At 38.8% G+C, this 17,919-nt stretch overlaps 1 protein-coding gene and 1 long non-coding RNA gene across 3 annotated transcripts in view; both read right to left on the bottom strand.

Moving 5' to 3' along the window:
• Positions 1-17,919, bottom strand: part of LOC132239305 (uncharacterized) — a 358,468-nt gene that overhangs the window by 76,323 nt on the left and 264,226 nt on the right. The window lies entirely within an intron of this gene.
• The window catches only part of AQR (aquarius intron-binding spliceosomal factor), a 95,650-nt gene that overhangs the window by 73,929 nt on the left and 3,802 nt on the right, over positions 1-17,919 (bottom strand). For both annotated transcript variants that reach the window (XM_059705388.1, XM_059705397.1), the window contains exons 2-6: positions 15,627-15,683; positions 12,338-12,378; positions 7,928-7,963; positions 4,989-5,109; positions 852-992 (exon numbers count right to left, since the gene is read on the bottom strand). In XM_059705388.1, the coding sequence (XP_059561371.1) occupies positions 852-992; positions 4,989-5,109; positions 7,928-7,963; positions 12,338-12,378; positions 15,627-15,683 (396 nt within the window). The remainder of the gene's footprint in view (positions 1-851; positions 993-4,988; positions 5,110-7,927; positions 7,964-12,337; positions 12,379-15,626; positions 15,684-17,919) is intronic.

The following is a 17,919-nucleotide window of genomic DNA, read 5'->3' as shown; positions in this document are numbered from 1 at the left end:
AAACCTAGAACCAAACTAATACTAATTAAATCTCATTTCTGTTCTGTTTTTGATAAGGAATCACATCTATTTATATTTGCTTTGTTCGGTTTAATAAATGTTAAAGATGTGAAAATGACATTAAAAGGGGGCATTATAAATCTATTTTTTATGCCTTTACAAGATCCATGTGAGATAGTACATGGTAACAAGTAATAACCATCCCTCTACCAACATTCAGTCTCCAGGACAGGAAACAACCCCATGCATTCTCCTGCAGGGGTCTAAGTGCACATCAATTCAGAAGCACTTATCTTTAAATAAATAGGCATATACATTCAGATAACCACAGGAGGGAAGCACAAATAAAATATTTATTATTGTAAATATTTAATTTTTTACAAGATAATCTTATGAAGGGTTAGAAATGTATCATATACAACCCAAGAGATTTTCAAAGATTATCCACAAGTGCCCCCACTCAGTCAACTCAAAACGAGCCTCCTGCTGACCTGCCAGCCTGCGGTGAAGTATGACTGAGTAACGAAGGTGCTTCTGTCTGTAGCTATAGCACAGATCTCATCACTCAAAAGTCCTATTAACCAGACTCTCTGCTGCTCTACCTTGGAGAATTTCAGTTCTCATTATCATTTTTCTTAGAGTCTAATAGAAAAAAGAGAGAGCAAGTCCAAATCTATGAAAGGAAACATCTTATAAAATGGCTTAAGAAGTGGCTGAAATAATTAAGCTGTTAGCATTATCCTCATTGCCCAGTGCTGTGAATGAAGAGTTGCTACAGAGGTAAGATCATCTACAGTCAACTTAAAAGAACAAAAAAACTTGAAAGTTCCCCGAAAGTAAAGTCAAATTACCAAACTATTGAAGCAGTGATCAAGAAAAAGCAGTAAGACTGTCTGTTCATGGAGTGAAAATTCACCATCAGTTTCAGCCAATGCTGCTTTCAAGATGCACTTGAAGAAGAATGGGAAGTGGTCTGGCTTCTTCTTGAAAGTCTGAGAAGAGAAAAATAAAAATTCATTTTGAAATAGCTTGCTCACCTCTTTTTCTTCCTTAAACAAGCACTGGTAGACTTTTTAGGAGTCTACTTAAAAAAACAAATAATTACCAAAAGATTATTTGCTTACTTATAATTAACTAGAGGCCTGGTGCACAAAAATTTGTGCACTCGGGGGGGGGGGGGGCTGGGGGGTGGGGAAAGGGAGGATCCCTCAGCCTGGCCTGTGCCCGCTCGCAGTCTGGGACCCCTCAGGAGATAATGACCTGCTGGCTTAGGCCTGCTCCTAGGTGGCAGAGGGCAGGCCCAATCCCTAGGTGCAGCCCCTGGTCAGGCTCAGAGCAGGGCTGATTGGGGAGTTGGGGCGCCCCCCCTGTCATGCACAGAGCAGGGCGGATCGGGAGGTTGCGATGCCACCCTCAGGGTAGGGCTGATGCGGGGGTTGGGGCACCGCCCCCTGTCACACTCAAGGCAGGGTCGATGGGGAGGTTGCGGCACCACCCTGTCATGCACAGAGCAGGGCCAATCAGGGGGTTGGGGCGCTACCCCTGTCACTCACAGAGCAGGGTCCATCAGGGGGGTTGGGGCTCCGTACCCTGTCACGCACAGAGCAGGGTCGATCAGGGGGTTGGGGAGCTCCCCCCTGTCATGCATAGAGCAGGGTCGATCAGGGGGTTGGGGGGCTCCCCCATCACGCACAGAGCAGGGCCGATCAGGGGATTGGGGAGATCCCCCCGTCACTCACGGAGTAGGGCTGATAGGGGAGTTGGGGCACTGCCCTCTGTCACACACAGAGCAGGGCGGATCAGGGGGTTGGGGCGCCGCACCCTGTCACACTCAGGGCAGGGCCGATGGGGAGGTTATGGCTCTACCTGGTCACACACAGAGCAGGGCCCGTGGGGGGGGTGGGGGGGGGATTGGGGCGCCGCACCCTGTCACACACAGAGCAGGGCCGATCAGGGGGGTTTGGGGCACCGCAGCCTGTCACACACAGAGCCGCAGGGTGATCAGGGGGTTGGGGAGCTCCCCCCTATCAGGCACAGAGCAGGGCTGATCAGGGAGTTGGGGGGCCTTCCCCTGTCACGAACAGAACAGGGCAGGGCGGATAGGGAGGTTGTGGCCCGACCCCTGTCACACACAGAGCCGCAGGGCGATCAGGGGGTTTGGGTGCTGCCCCCGGTCACGCTGATCCCGGTGCTGGGAGGCATATTACCCTTTTACTATATAGAGGCCTGGTGCATGGGTGGGGGCTGGCTGGTTTGCCCTGAAGGGTGTCCTGGATCAGGGTGGGGGTCCCCACTGGGGTGCCTGGACAGCCTGGGTGAGGGGCTGAGGGCTGTTTTCAGGCTGGCGGGTGACTGACGCTCCCAACCGCTCCTTTTTTTCTTTTTTCTTTTTTTTATTCTGGGCCAGCTTTAGCTCTGAGGCTCCAGCTCTTGGGCCTCTGCTGCTGAAAGCAGGTTTCTGGCCTTTGTTTACCTTCTGTATTTGAAACAATGTTGTGATCCTGCTGGCTGAAGCCCGGCGGCTAAAGCAGGTTTCTGGGGTTTTGTTTAGCTTCTATATTTGTAACCCAGTTGCTTAGAGTTGCAGCTCAGAGGCCGGCAGCGGCAGGCGGGGAACGTTGGAGTCCTCCGTCACTGAAGCAAGCAAGCCTCATGTTAGTTTCAAGCTGCCTGGCTGCCGGCCGCCATCTTGGCTGGCAGTTAATTTGCATACCACCCTGATTAGCCAATGGGAAGGGTAGCGGTCGTACACTAATTACCATGTTTCTCTTTTATTAGATAGGACTAGAGGCCCAGTGCATGGATTCGTGCCCTCTCACAATCTGGGACCGCTTGGAGAATGTTGGACTGCCAGTTTTGAGAGATGTAGTAGTGCACGAAGCTGCAGTTGGCCAGAGAGGAACCCAAGCCTGACAGTGTGCTGTGCTACTCCGGCTCATCCCAGCCCCCTGCGCCTGCTGCCGCTGAACCCGGCATCTGGCACCCATTGGTCAGCTGAGCAGTACTCCTGCTGTAGGAGTACACTGATCACCAGGGGGCAGCTCCTGCATTGAGCATCTGCCCCCTGGTGGTCAGTGCACATCATAGCGACCAGTCAAACGGTCGACCATGCTTAGGGTTTTATATATATAGGTGGTAGGTAGCAAGTCAAATAGTATAGGTTTCTGGACTATTGAGAGGTGCAGAAATCTTTGGCTAATACAATAATGGCTTTAATTTCTTTATCTTTTCTTTGGTGGATTATGCCTGTAACTACTTAGGCTTTATTGTTTCAGTAAGGATCTGAAGTGGTTTAAATCTTCTAATTTAAAGAAAAGAAACAGCATCTTCAGCAAAAATTATAGTGCTCCCATTTTAATTAATCTAAAGGACACCCTCTCCTTTCTTATATTCCCTCTTTACTCTTAACATGTAAATAATGTTTTTTTAAAAAGTATGAATAATGTAAAAATATTCAATTCTCTCTTTGATCTACCTCTCTATTCAGTTTCTGCCACATCTCTCTCCTTTCATAGACAAGTGCTCCAAATGTACGGTCCACACTAGTTGTTTTCATTCACTTCTCTAAAACAACTTGCACCCACAGCAGCCCCCTGAAACTGCTACACTGTCAAGTCCAAAGGACTCTTACCCACCCTCAACTCATGTTCAATGTGCTGCAGGCTCCTCTTCCCTTTTTCCCTTATGCGGCAGTGGTTACCTAGAGTTCTAGCCTCATACTTCTTCTACCACCCCTCCCCACAAATGCCACACTACCAAATGCTAATGATTCCAAATACACATCTTCTGTCCAGATTTCTCGCTTTAGTTCTAATCTTACATTCCTCTGTAGTGATATCTTAATTCCAAAGGCAATTTAAACTTGATAAATCCAAAACTCAATTCAACAATTTTGTGCCCTCCAAAGTATTCCTCAATCCTCTTTTACCTATTTTGTAAATGGCATTATCTTTTCTCTTCAGTTGACCAAGCCTGGAAGGTTATTGAAAATATTACCCTCCTCTAATGCTACAGTGATTATCAAGTCCAATGTATTCTACTTTCTAAATCTCTGTGTAACCTCTTAATCTGCATTGCCATTTCTCTATTTCAAACCACCAAAGTGGTCTTTATAATATGCAAACTGATCCAGTCATTCTCTCACTCAAAACATTTCCCCTCTTCTTTCCTAAGGTAGTCTGAAGCAACTTCAAGAAATCCCTAAGATCTCTCAATAAGACACAAGGCCCATATTTTGCTTTGGGCTCTAATCTGCCATAGATGGTAGTCACTTCTTGAATATTTGACAAAAGAAACCATGCTTTTATTTTAAAGAGGCTAACACCTTTTCACTTTGGAGATGAACCCTCAATAGAGATGACAAGTATCCATTCCTTTTTTTCATTTAAAAAAGAATGACTGAAAGGGAAGAAAGTTATTTTAGGGTGGCCAAAGGAAACCTAGATTTTGAACCTCTACTGACCAAGCCTCTGTTATATTAAGCACAAAGAGAAAATGTCAGTCTATTAGAAGATTCAAAACAATAAAATGAATCCCAAATCAGAGACAAAGAGAAAACTGAAATTACAATATAAACATCTGTCTTGACTTTGGAAACACTATTTTATACACGTGAAACTACAGTTGTGAAACAAGGCACTGCAAAATATTAGCTCACTGAGCATTATCTATCTGCACTAATTAATATAAACTTCACTTTATCTGATGTAAAAGTCTTTATAATCCATGTCATTCTTTTTTTTAAGCACAAAGCAGAAAAATAATTCCACATTCATAATTTTTTAATTAATAGTAAATTAGTTTGAAGGAAGTATTGAAACCAAATGAAATCTAGCATTATTTTTTAATATATCTATTCTTTCTCTCAACATTTAGTTTATTACTGGGTAAAATTCTGTTCTGAAAATATTATTTAGTACTGGTAAAAAGTTCTGCTACTTTGCAATGGCTTTAAGTGAACACAGTATGAAGTAACTTAAATCTGTTACCTCCCATGCAGGGACATTTTCTCTGAACTTCTCATTCACCATACAACAGATGGACATTAAATAGGCCTTGCTGGACACTTCCGGAGAATAATTCATCCAAAGGTAATTTTCAAGATACTGGCTGTGAAGAGTGAAAAGGCATAGGATATTTCTTTAGTTACTGACATTTGTAATATGTCATTCACCTAAAAAGCATATTATTTACAAATTTCTGAGAATATTCTGAATTTCTATTTGTAATTTGAGAAACATTCACCAATTTACTTGTAATCTAGGTCACTGCTACTTACTACAAACTTATGTATAGCAAATGCAGCTTTGGAGAGTAAGAGTCTTATATTTCGAATAGGAAGACATCAAAGATTACTGATATGTAATTATCACCACGAGAACATTAGGTCTGCCTTTACGTAAGTCTCTTTGTAGAGTAATAAATAAAAATATCTGACAAATGTCAGTTTTAATACAAAATGATATGATGGGCAGTTTCAGAGAGAAGTGTAATTGAGAATTAACATTGACTCCTATCAGAACCAAGTGACTTCCTAAGAAAGATACTTAACAATCAAGAGTCTTTGTAATATTTAATTTACGAGGTATTCAACATAAGTCAGTTTTCAAGATAATGGCATTTTCCCCTCAAGATGCCAAAATTCTTATTTTAAGACCGTGGTGAAGTATTCTTAATCACATTACATGTTTCTGATGTCCAAAACATAACTTAGTCATTTCTTATTCAGGGTAGTTATAAGCATCAATTACTGTACTGGGCTGTACTCTAAAGCAGCGGTCGCCAGCCTTTCGGACCTCACGGACCACCGGTTGGCAACCGCTGCTCTAAAGCACTAATTTTTAAAAAGCAGGATTTGTTGTTCCTACTTTAAATTATTCCACATGCATAACGTTTTAATCACTTACACCTGCATGTGCACGTGCGCACACACACACAGACAATTAAGTGTTTTAGATTCTGCTATGCACTATAATTTTTCTATTACTTCTATGCTTCAAAGATCTGCTCATAGTAGTATTTCCATGAATCTATCTTTAGCAATCCTTCTTGCTTAATTTGTGAGAACCTAGGAAGCTGAATAAGGAATACTTTACTCAAAATAATGGTCAAGACTTCAAGTTAGAAACTAAAGTGCTCTTTCATAAATAAAATGCATGAAGAATCATTTCATTCCTTTCTTACAAATTTAAATTCTTTATTTCTGAATTATGTCCATTAGAATTTCTGTTAGCAATAGTCTGTTAATGTGTCTGAAATTTCTTTATTTCATGACAGTTTATCTGGTTATAGAATTCTTTCTATATTGATAGGTTTTTTCCTGTTTACTAATCTTACTCTATTATCTTCTCTATCATTACAATTGAGAATTTTATATTCAATCTATTTTCCTTCTTCCTCTTTGAGTAATCTTTTTATTGAGAAGATTTTAAGATCTTCACTCTTTCTTTGCTGCTCTGCAGTTACTCTGTTCACAATTTGCACTGTCACATAGAAATTATATAAAAGTCCCTGAAAAGTAACCAGTTTTTCAGTTATTAAAAATCGTTCACTGTCATTGGTGCCTGTGATTTGTTCTGTTGCTTTCTCCTTCGGTTCCTGCAATGCTTTGGTATCTGATATTTGTCAGGACCATAGAATTCTGGTTTTATCCTAATTGTATACCAGCATCCTCTTGATTTTTTTCCTGTCTTCTTGAAAGATGATTTGATGGAAAGGGCATTATTAACCTAAGGGCCAGATGGGTACAATTCCTAGCCTCACTATTTTCCTCTATAAAATAAGGAAGATCTTACTGGGTTTATTTAGTAACCTCAGTATGATTGCTAGTCTTAACATTAAGTCTAAAATATTATAAAATTGTGGAGGGAATGTCAGATATCTCTCTTTATTATTTTTTTAATAGAAGTATTTCATTTTATATGAATAACCATGCTGTAGTTACAGGGTATCTCTCCAAAGGCAGGTCCAATTAAGTATTGAATACTTAAATGAGATCAAGTATTCAATAACAACACCTTTCTTAGGCTATAGTAGGTAGTCAACTTACTAGTTAATTCATAACTATAAACTTTAATTTCTCTCTGTAAAACTGGTCAGAACATCTACTTCCTGCCATTGTTTGTGAGGGTGAAATCAGTGCTGTGTAAGTAGTAACAGTTGTTAAAAGGGAGACTCCGACCTCCGATGCAGACTCAACCTCAAGGTAGCGCAGAGAAATAGAAAAAGGAGTTCTGGCATCCCAACTCGGCCAATTACCTGACTGCATTATCTTCAACAAATTACTTCATCTCTCTGACCTCAGGTTCTTCCTCCACTAAGTGTACAGTATAATACTGACTCTGCAGGGTCGCTATGAGAGCTCTGTATGTAAAATATTTAACATTGTGCCTATCTAGTACAAGACAAGTATTCAATAAATAGTAAATATTACTATCATAAACAACAACTCTGGCTTTTATTCCAGCCTACAGGCCATACCTGGTTGAAATATAACCTAATTTACCTTCATGATCTAAAAATTGTACATTCTCTTTAGTCTGAAATATTTATAAGTGGCTAGGTCAGAACAAGGCTGCCTTGGTAACAGCAACTTAGCTTGGAAGGGGAAAAAATAGCTATAGAATGAACTCCAATTTACTTAGGCTGATGACTAGTTGGACCGAGTAAGAGTTCAGAAATTGCTCAGCACACACTATCTTAATTATTGAGAAACAATTCAAAATACTAGTTATAATGACAATGTAGCATCATCTTTCAAAACAAAGAATTTCATATACATATTCCAAAATAAGCAAATCACAATACAAATCTTCAAAAATTTAAGAATTATTTTCTTAACCACTCACAGAAATGTATAAAAAATTTATCTAAATGTTAAATCATACTGTCATATTTAACTTCATCAAAGTAAAGACTTTTAACTCACCTAAATTCCAAGAGCATTATCTTTCTGATGGCAAACCTAAAATTATAAAAATAAATAATAAAAATATTTAAATAGAAAATATAAACACCATGTACCACAAGAAATATAAACATTTTCAGGTAATACATAAAGGAGGATTTTCACATTTCTGATTTATCAGTGTAGATGTATTTTGGAATCTTGTTTTGATTGACTCACATATCACAATAATCATAATTAGATATGCATTGACAAAAGCTAATTTTGCTTTTAGATTTTTTGGTTTGTGTTTTGTTTCAGGGTAGTTTATTTTTAAAAACTGCCAAAGAACAGTAACAAGTTCCCATGTAAGAAACACAATCAACACCATGACATACCAGGATATAACAGAGATTTCACAGCCAAATAATTCTAATCAAAACACAAATGTTCGTTAATATTCATAATATTGGATTGAAATTGCTAAATGCTTGCATGTTTCAATTTCTTAAAAATGACCAACACTCGTTCATTTAATATTCAAATAGAAACAAGAGACACATGTATATATCACCATGTCTGGGAATCAGACTTTTCACATGCTTTGTAGTCTTAACATTAAGCCTAAAATATTACAAAACTGTGGAGGGAATATCAGATATCTCTCTTTATTGTTTTTTTAATACAAGTATTTCATTTTATATGAATAAACCATGCTGTAATTCAGGGTATTTCTCCAAAGGCAGGTCCAAAGATCCACTAATTTAGTTTTATCATTTTGTATATTAGAAACAAAGTAACCAGACCAGGACTCTGCCACTGGAAAATAGCCTCTGGCTTTAAAAATTAAATGAATTATCTATATATATAAAACCCTAACATGCAAATAGGCCGAACGATGGAACAACCAAACAACTGGTCACTATGACATGCACTGACCACCAGGGGGTGCACACGGAACATGGCGGGCGACAACAGCAGGCAGCAGAGCTCAGAACATGGTGGGCAGGCTGCAGCAGGATGGTGGAGGAGGTGAGCGGGGGGCCCCAGACCAAGGTGAGGCGCCAGTCATTGTCATCGGGTCAAGCCTGTGGTGGTTACTGAAAATTCTTTGCTCCGGCACACTGCGGTCCAGTCTGGTGCTCACACCTGCTGCCAGCACTCGCCCCGCTTGCACCCGCTACAGGCGCCAGCACTGCCGTGAGCAGCAGCTGCCAGCCTTCATTGCCCCTCAGAGCTTCTCCACCTCCCCCTGCTCCTCAGGGGCAATCGGGGCTGGCAGCTGCTGCTTGCACCCGCTACTGGCGACAGCCCAACTCGCATCCACAGCTGGCGCCAGAACCACCACTCGCACCTGCTGCTGGCAGAGAGGGGACGGCTGTGGCGGGAGGGGCCGGGCGGGGCGTAGAGGATGTGCTAAGACCCGCCCTGTGCCCACCGTAGCCTTGTGGCCCACAGCCCTTTCATGGTGCATGAATTCATACATGGGGCCCCTAGTGAATATATAATATCCTAAGAGACCATTACCCTGTCAAAATCTTATTCCACCAATTTCTGATCTCTTAAATAGTTTCTCTAAGTAAGCAATGTCATAGAACTTTAGTGAGAGAGAGATGAGGGTTTTTACTGTGTAAAAGCACCAAGATAGAACACTGCCAACGTACTGGCTGCCAGAGCCAGTCAGTCCACTGAGAGATACAGCCACTTATGTGACACCCTCTAGATCTCCAGCTGCAGACATTTCCCTTTAATTGCAGATTGGACAACAGAACTCACAAAGTGCCACTTTGCACATAACTGCAGCCTCCTGTGGGATCGGGCCTAAACCGGCAGTCAGACATCCCCCCAAGGGGGCCCAGATTGCAGGCCGAGCTGAGGGCCACCCCTCACCCCCACCACCCCTGTGCACGAATTTCGTGCACCGGACCTCTAGTAAGATATATTTTCTATCTTACAAAATGGGTCTAGGACTAGACATCATGTCAGAAGCCATTTAAAGAATGAAAAGCTAAAGTAACAATAATAAATATAAATAATTTAAAAGATTTGGGGATGGTTATGTTTTTTTGTTACCAATATTTACTGAAAGCATGTTTTCTGCCTGACTCTGTTCCAGGAGTTTAACATGAATTTCATTAAATCTTCCTAAAGTTGAGTAATTTATGTACAATAAATTGGGTCTATTAACTCTATTGTTAACTGGCTCATTAAATTTGATTAGGAAAAGAGGTGCAGGCAAAGGGAACTTCTGTTGCTGCTGTAATTGTCCCTGCTTCCTTTCTTGGGCTATGGTTGTGTGAAAACATGAGGTCTGGAGCTGCGGAGCCCCCCTGCAACCACATAGGGAAAGCCAACAAATATATTGTTGAAAGGCCAAGAAGGGCCCTGACATGCCAGACTTCTGGTCTACCTACTTCCAGATTTATTATTAAGTAGATGATTGTTAAGAAAAAACAATAATTGTGTGCCAAAGAAGCCAGGTACAAAAGATTACATACTGTGTGATTCTATTTACTTGTAGTTCAAAAACAAGCAAAACTGAACTATCGTGTTCATTTTGCATATTTATGTATTAAAATGGTAAAGGAAAGGGGCATGCAAGGGCTTCTGGGATGCTGACAATTTTTCTTTCGTTTTAACTGTGGTGGTGGTTATGAATTATAATAATTCAGAAAGTTATACATTTCTTTTATGCTCTTTCCTATTATATTTCATAGTAAAGGGAGTTAAACATTTTAAATAAAAATAAATGTAAACACTGTCAAAGTAAATTGTTCTACAACTTCCTTTTTTTTTCAGTATAAAAACCACTTGGATGAACTCCTAACAGGATTAATAATCATAGCAAAGTGTGCTGGTTCAGCAGCCTAAAGGGCAGTGAACCCTGTCCTATTTAAGAACAGAGTTTGGCCAAAACCGGTTTGGCTCGGTGGATAGAGCGTCGGCCTGCAGACTGAAGAGTCCCGGGTTTGATTCCGGTCAGGGGCATGTACTTGGGTTGCGGGCACATCCCCAGTAGGAGATGTGCAGGAGGCAGCTGATCGATGTTTCTCTCTCATCAATGTTTCTGACTCTCTATCTCTCTCCCTTCCTCTCTGTAAAAAATCAATATAATATATTAAAAAAAAAAAAAAGAACAGAGTTTGAATAGAGTCAGAGAGAAGAATTTAATGCCTGGCTTTGCCTGTAACTACTAGGAAACGACTTGGGCTGGTTACTTGACCTCTTGGTACCTCCTTTTCCTCACTCATAAAATGAGAATAATGTGACTATCATAGGGTTATTGTCAGGATAAACAAGCTACCACTGTATATGCGAGATGCTCAGAATAGAATCTGGCAGATAGTAAGCACGCAAGAAGTAACAATTATTTTTAATACTGTAAAATCACACAAAAATATGTTAAGACAAGCCTGCCAAATTTGATAATGGATAGCAAATTTGATAATGGAGTTGTAAGCACAAGTTTCCACACTAATCCAAGCCATCATTATCTTGAACCCAACTACTATAATATTCCCCTAACCAATTTCCTGCCTCTTATCCCCTCCAAATTCGCCTTTAAAAATATTACCATTGTGCTTACAACTCTTCACTGGCTTCCCCTTACTCCTCAAAAATTCTTTAACATGGTCTCTGGTCCTGCCTATGTCTGCAGGCTCACCAAACAATTGAAACGAAATAACTAGTCTCTTATTTTGGCATTACCATGATTCTGCCTTTACAGTATTTAGCAAAATTTACTTCATAAAACTCAACACATGAAAAATATCAAATTTGAGATTTTATAAGGTTTGTGACATTCACAACATAGATGCTTCTATTTCAGATTTAGTCAACTATCTTTTTAAAATACGCACTGGGAATTTACAGGTGCAGATATGGAAATATACCCAAGATACATTGTTTTTGGTGTTGGTTCTTTTTGGCATAATGCTGAATGGTATATAGAATATAAATTTTTTCTTGTTTAAAAAAAATCTGGAGTGGAAGTAGACTGGAACATATATACTGACAAATAAATAAACTGAAGGTTAAGGGATAGGAACAAACATTTATTTATATTTACCCCCTTCTGTATATTGCTCAAAAAATTTTATTATATATAAAAAATACATATTTTATTATTTTATATTTAACTATTATGTACGTTTTACTTTTAAAATTTTTTAAATAAATGTTTAAAAGATTAATCAGAAAATAAAAGTTAGTACTAGTTGAATTGAAATAAATAATTTTCATATTTACTCTCCCTCACATTTCTTCAAAAACAAAATAAACCCTTATGACTCTTAAGCAGCTAGATTAAAGTTTTCTAGCCATTTTCCCTGCTGACCAAATCAAAAAAAGAAAAGAAAATTCTAATTATGATCACATTCAGTTAAGAAGTTAGGGTAAGATCCAAGTTAGTCCCATCTAATCCCTATATATGAAAATTAAACTCATTCCTACCTTGATTTGACAATCTCTTTTTCATATATATCTTCAATGACCTGTTATTAAAAATATAAAAAATGTTTACTATATCAAACAACATTTTTTCAGACCCTAAATAGTGTTCAATTACTGAGAATTACACAAAATATTTTGATTTAGAAAAGCCATAAAATATTATTGCCATTGAAATAATACTTAAGAAATTTTTCATAATCCCATCGCTTTCTTTAAAATGTAGTAACAGAAAGCAAAATAGTAGGAAAACATAAATAATAAAAAGAGCCCTAGAAAGAATCATTACAATTACGTGTTCAAACTTAAGTGTCCTTTGATGGGTGATTGGATTAAAAATGTGATTCAGCCCATGTTTCTCAGTGGTTAGAGTGTTGGCGCCACACTGAAGTATCAAGGATCTGATTCCCAGTCAAGGGCAGGGACTAGGGTCACAAGTTTGATTCCTGGCCCAGTTGGGGCACGTGTAGGAGGCAACCAATTGATGTGTCTTTCTCACATCAATGTTTCTCTCTCTCTCTCTCTCTCTCGCCACCCCCCCCTTCCACTCTCTCTAAAAATCAATGAAAAAATATCCTCAGGTGAGGATTAACAAAAACAAAAAACAAAACAAAAAAATGTGGTATGGCCCCGGCTGGATGGCTCAATTGGTTGGAGCATTGTTCCATATACCAAAAAGGTTGTGGGTTCGGTTCCTGATCAGGACACATATTAAAGTTGCAAGTTCAATCCCCAGTTCGGCGTGTATGGAAGGAAACAGATCGATGTTTCCCTCTCACATTGATGGTTCTCTCTCTCGCCCTTCCTAAAATCAATAGAAACATATCCTGGGTAAGGATTAAAAAAAAAAAAAAAAAAGTGATACATACATATATATGTAAATACTACTCTTCGATAAGAAAGATGAAATACTTCCATTTATGACAACATGGATGGATTTCGAGAATATCATGGTAAGCCAAATAAGTCAGTCAGAAAAAGACAAAAACCGTATGATTTCACTCATATGTGGGATATAAAACAGAAAGCAACAAATGAACAAAGAATACAAACAAACAAAAACCTCATAGACACAGACAACACAGTGTGGTGGTTAACACAGGATAGGGGGTGGTAGTAAAAGGTAAAGGGGGTCAAATATATGGTGACAGAAGAAGATATGACTTTGGGTGATGGACACACAATGCAATATATACATCATATATTACAGAAATATACACTTGAAAGTTATATAACCTTATTATTAACAAATGTCACCCCAATAAATTTAATTTAAAAACAATTTATTTGTATTATTTCTAGGGAAAATAAAAGTGTATAAGATCAGGATCTTTTTTAAAACTTAATTTTAAAGTGCATAAATATTAACGGACTCAGTCTAATGTAAACTGTGCTTTCAAAAGTCAGAAAGAAAGAAAATTAAAAATGTAAAGATATAATGGAAGCAAATGGTATTTGTTACACAGTTTTCCAAATACATAATGACAAAGCCTCAGAATTTCTATTTTTTTAGGTTAGGATACACAGAATGGTGTAATACTTAAGAATTTAGGCTCTGGAGTTGGAAGCCTGGTTCAAACCACCCATCTCCACTGCTGATGGCTAGGACACAAAAAAGATATAATACAAAGTACCCCATGGGGTTGCTGTAAATAAGACAACATATGCAAGGAATTTAGTACAAATCCTGGCACATGGTGAGCCTTTAATAGTTATCAGTAGAAGTAAGAGTAGCACTAGTGATAACTGAAGAAAAAAAAAAATTCCTACTGGAATTTCTTGGCTGGTTTGGCTCAGTGGATAGAGCATCGGCCTGCGGACTTAAGGGTTGTCCCAGGTTTGATTCCAGTCAGGGGCACATACCCAGGTTGCGGGCTTGATCCTCAGTCGGGGGCATGAGGGGGGCAGCCAATCAGTGATTCTCTCTCATCACTGATGTGTCTATCTCTCTCTCCCTCTCCCTTCCTCTCTGAAACCAATAAAAATATTTTTAAAAATTTTTTTTACTTCCTACTGTAAAATTATGAAGTGCTTTAACATGGTATAATATATTATTATTTTATGGTAACTGTAATGTCTTTTAACTGCTCAAAGTATATTTGTTAAATAAATGTGGGTGGTGGAGGGAGACAATGAGGCAAGCAAGTCTTATTCAATTTATATGAGATTTTTTTGTTATTGCTTTTCTTTTTATCAAAATTCAAATCATATAATAAAGTGAAGGGCATAATCTTTCTTACATACCAACCCATAATAAAGTTCTTCTAAATAGGCATATGTAAGTTCATCTGGAACTATTAGTTGTGTTAACTAAAACAATCTGGATATAAATTTAATTTCTAAAAAAAAAACCCAACAACCTAAATATAATTAGGTTAAACTCAATCTAGTAGTGTCATCAAGATGTTTTTGTTATTAATAAAAAATGTTCCTAGGAATCCCTATACCCAACATATAGAAACACAAACACGTAAAAAACAGCATATAGTAAGAGAAAGCAACCTTCTTGATAATTAAGAATAACTAATATATGCCATATATATTAATATCTTCCTAATGAATAAAATGGGGTTGATGACAAAACAAAATATATTTAAAATATTTAAGCTTAAATAATGTCAGAAATTTTGGGTTAAATTGGACTAAGGGTATCTTAAACAACACAATTCAACTTATAATGGCAAAGCCTAAAACCAAGTCTTCATTACATGTTAAATGGCATGTAAAAGGTCAGCCCTATTTCATTTAAAGACCTCTCTTTAAGAACCTATTTCAACAAGAGCTCATTCTACATTTAGGAATTTTTTCCTTTCATTTATTCTAAATTGCATCAACTGCATCATAAGTCCATTCCTTTCCTTATTGACTATTACTGGTCTTTAGTCATCTATCTTTTACATTAAACTCCCACTTCCTCCACCATTATTAACGATCTTTATCTCAGTTCACCAACCTAAAAATAAAAAACAATAGATTCTATTCTAAATAAACTGGCAAAAAGTTGAAGGAAAATTTCTGCATTTTTACAAAGATTTTCATTACATTGTCATTTATAATAATGATGTATTTAAAACAATCTATGCATCTTAAACAGGAAAATCCACATACATTTTTTTAAAGCTTAAAGAAAATTCAACAAAATGATAGTAGAGGTGAACTCTGAGTAGTAATTTTTATTTTCTTTATGTGTGCCTTCCATATTTTCCAATTTTTCTAATATGAATATTAGTTTGATAATTAGAAAACTATAGTTTTAACTTTTAAAAGTATGTTGCAAACTCAAAATGCTTACCTTTATATCAAAAGGTGATTTTTTCTTGATATGGGGAGCCCAGTATTTACATGCCAGCTGCAAAAGTAAACAGTAAGTCAGACTGATACATAGACTGATACTGAGATCTCTCACTGACAAGCTGTTTCTTAACAGGGCACTACTGACACTGCGAGGCAGAGTGATTCTACCTTCTAAGGGTCTATATGGGCTTGCAGGCCAGTTCACAGCCTTTGCCACAAGCCACTAAATGCCATTAATGCCCTGCACTGCTACCTACCACTGTGATTTAAAAAAACATAACATACTTTTTAACCACCCAGAGGGAAACAACAGAGCAAAGTGAACCACCTTAGTCAAGCATCTTCAGCACAGAGATAAGGAAAGCCAGGTCTAGAAAGATACGTGAGCTGCCCAATAGTACAATGAGTTAACAGCTGACCAGTACTGAAAACCAGAATCGAAATCTTTGGGAATATTAATTTATAAAATAAACCTTTAAATTATGCCGGGAGCCGGTCCATCCTTGCTGTTTCAAAGGACCTGGCATATATGGCATACTGTTGTTAAAGTGTTTGCTCACCTTCTTGGCACTATGTGTTTTAACCAAGGTCTCCTCTCTGAGAAAGGTTGTTTCCCCAGGTAGGGATTTTCCCCTGAAGTTAGGGAGGGAATAAAACCCCTCAACTAAGTGCCAGGCGGGTAATTAATCACTTTAACTACGAACAATCATGCTTAAGCTACATAATCTTTACTCCCTGGAATGGAAATAAGAAACGCCCTAACCTTTGTAATAGAGATTGATAGGATTGAATCAACTGGTATAAATACAGTTGTAACAAGACAGAAAGAGACAGAACTTAGAACACGGAACCTTGGCACAGAACCTTGGCACCGAACCTACACAGAACCTAGACACAGAAGAACTTCGCTGGAGAGAACATGGCAAAAGATCCTGGACTGAATCTGATTATAGAACATGGCAAGAGAACCTGACTAGAACCTGGTGACTGAACCTGGCTGGAGAACCTAGTGAGAGAACCGAACCAGAACTTGGCTAGAGATCCTAAGCAGAACTTCGCTGGAGATCCTGAACAGAACTTGGCTGGAGATCCTGGCTAGGCTGCTGATCAACTGAACGCTGTTTCCGTGTCATTCCTTCTTCGCCGACTCCGTCCACACCTTTGGGGACCCCTGGACCTGCTGGGGTTGGACCCCAGCAAAATTATTAGTAGAAACCCATCCCATACACACCTAAACAAAACCTTAAAAAAATTGTAGTCTATCAGTGGGTTATTATAGAGAATAAGAGTTGGTAGGTTAAAAAACAAAAAACAACAAAAACGAGTTGGTAGGTTATATTTCAGCATATGAGGTTTTACCTAGAAAATGTGAATTTTACACCTATATCTACAATGTATCCAGTTATTAGATGAATTGTATAATAAGAAACAACATGGTCTTACTGAGATACTGTTGTTGTTGTTTCTTAAAAAGAACCTAAACTACAATCTCTTGAAAAATAGAGAACTTTGGCAATGACAAAGACTCAGTATGTGTCTAAAACGGCTCTATGCTGGAGGCACTCAAGTTATAGCTGATGAATGGGCGAATGACGTAAAATCTGAAATGTTACCTGTTCTATGAGGCCTTCTCCAACCCTACCTGATGGTGGCCACAGTCTTGTCTTTCTGTATTATTTGCTTGCTTATCTATCTTTCCTGCCCACTTAATTGGAACACTTAAGAGAGGGGACCTATGTCTTCTTTGCTACTATGGCTAAGTTTCTATCACAGCTGACACACTTAAAGGGCCTCCCAAGCAACGAGAACACTGAGCCTGAGAAAGTCTCAAAAGCACTACCGTCATACCCCACTCATACGACACTTACCCAAATTATCAATCACCTTCCAACCCAAGAGAAAACACTTTAGCCCCGATTATTCTGTGGTGTTCTCACTTCCTCATTCTGCTCCCTATCGGCATCACAAAACTCAGCCATCTTTTCCTAACATCATACCATTAAAAGAACTGAATCTTGCCGGAAGCCGGTCCATTCTTGCTGCTTGACACAGCTGCTGCAGGAAAGAAACATCTGCACAGCATATGTTTCAAGGGACCTCGCGTATATGGCATATTGTTCTTAATATGTTTGCTCCCCTTCTTAGCGCTATGTGTTTTGACCAAGGTTACCTTTCCGAGAAAGGTTGTTTCCCCAGGTGGGGATTTTTCCCTGGAGTTAGGGATTAACAGGACTAAGGAAGGGAATAAATCAGTAAAACCCCTTAACTAAGTGCCAGGCGGGTAGTTAATC

The sequence above is a fragment of the Myotis daubentonii genome, chromosome 1, assembly GCF_963259705.1.
Source record: "Myotis daubentonii chromosome 1, mMyoDau2.1, whole genome shotgun sequence".
Lineage (NCBI taxonomy): Eukaryota > Metazoa > Chordata > Mammalia > Chiroptera > Vespertilionidae > Myotis > Myotis daubentonii.
The sequence above is the reverse complement of the archived record's forward strand: the minus strand, read 5'-3'. Positions and strand labels throughout refer to the sequence as shown.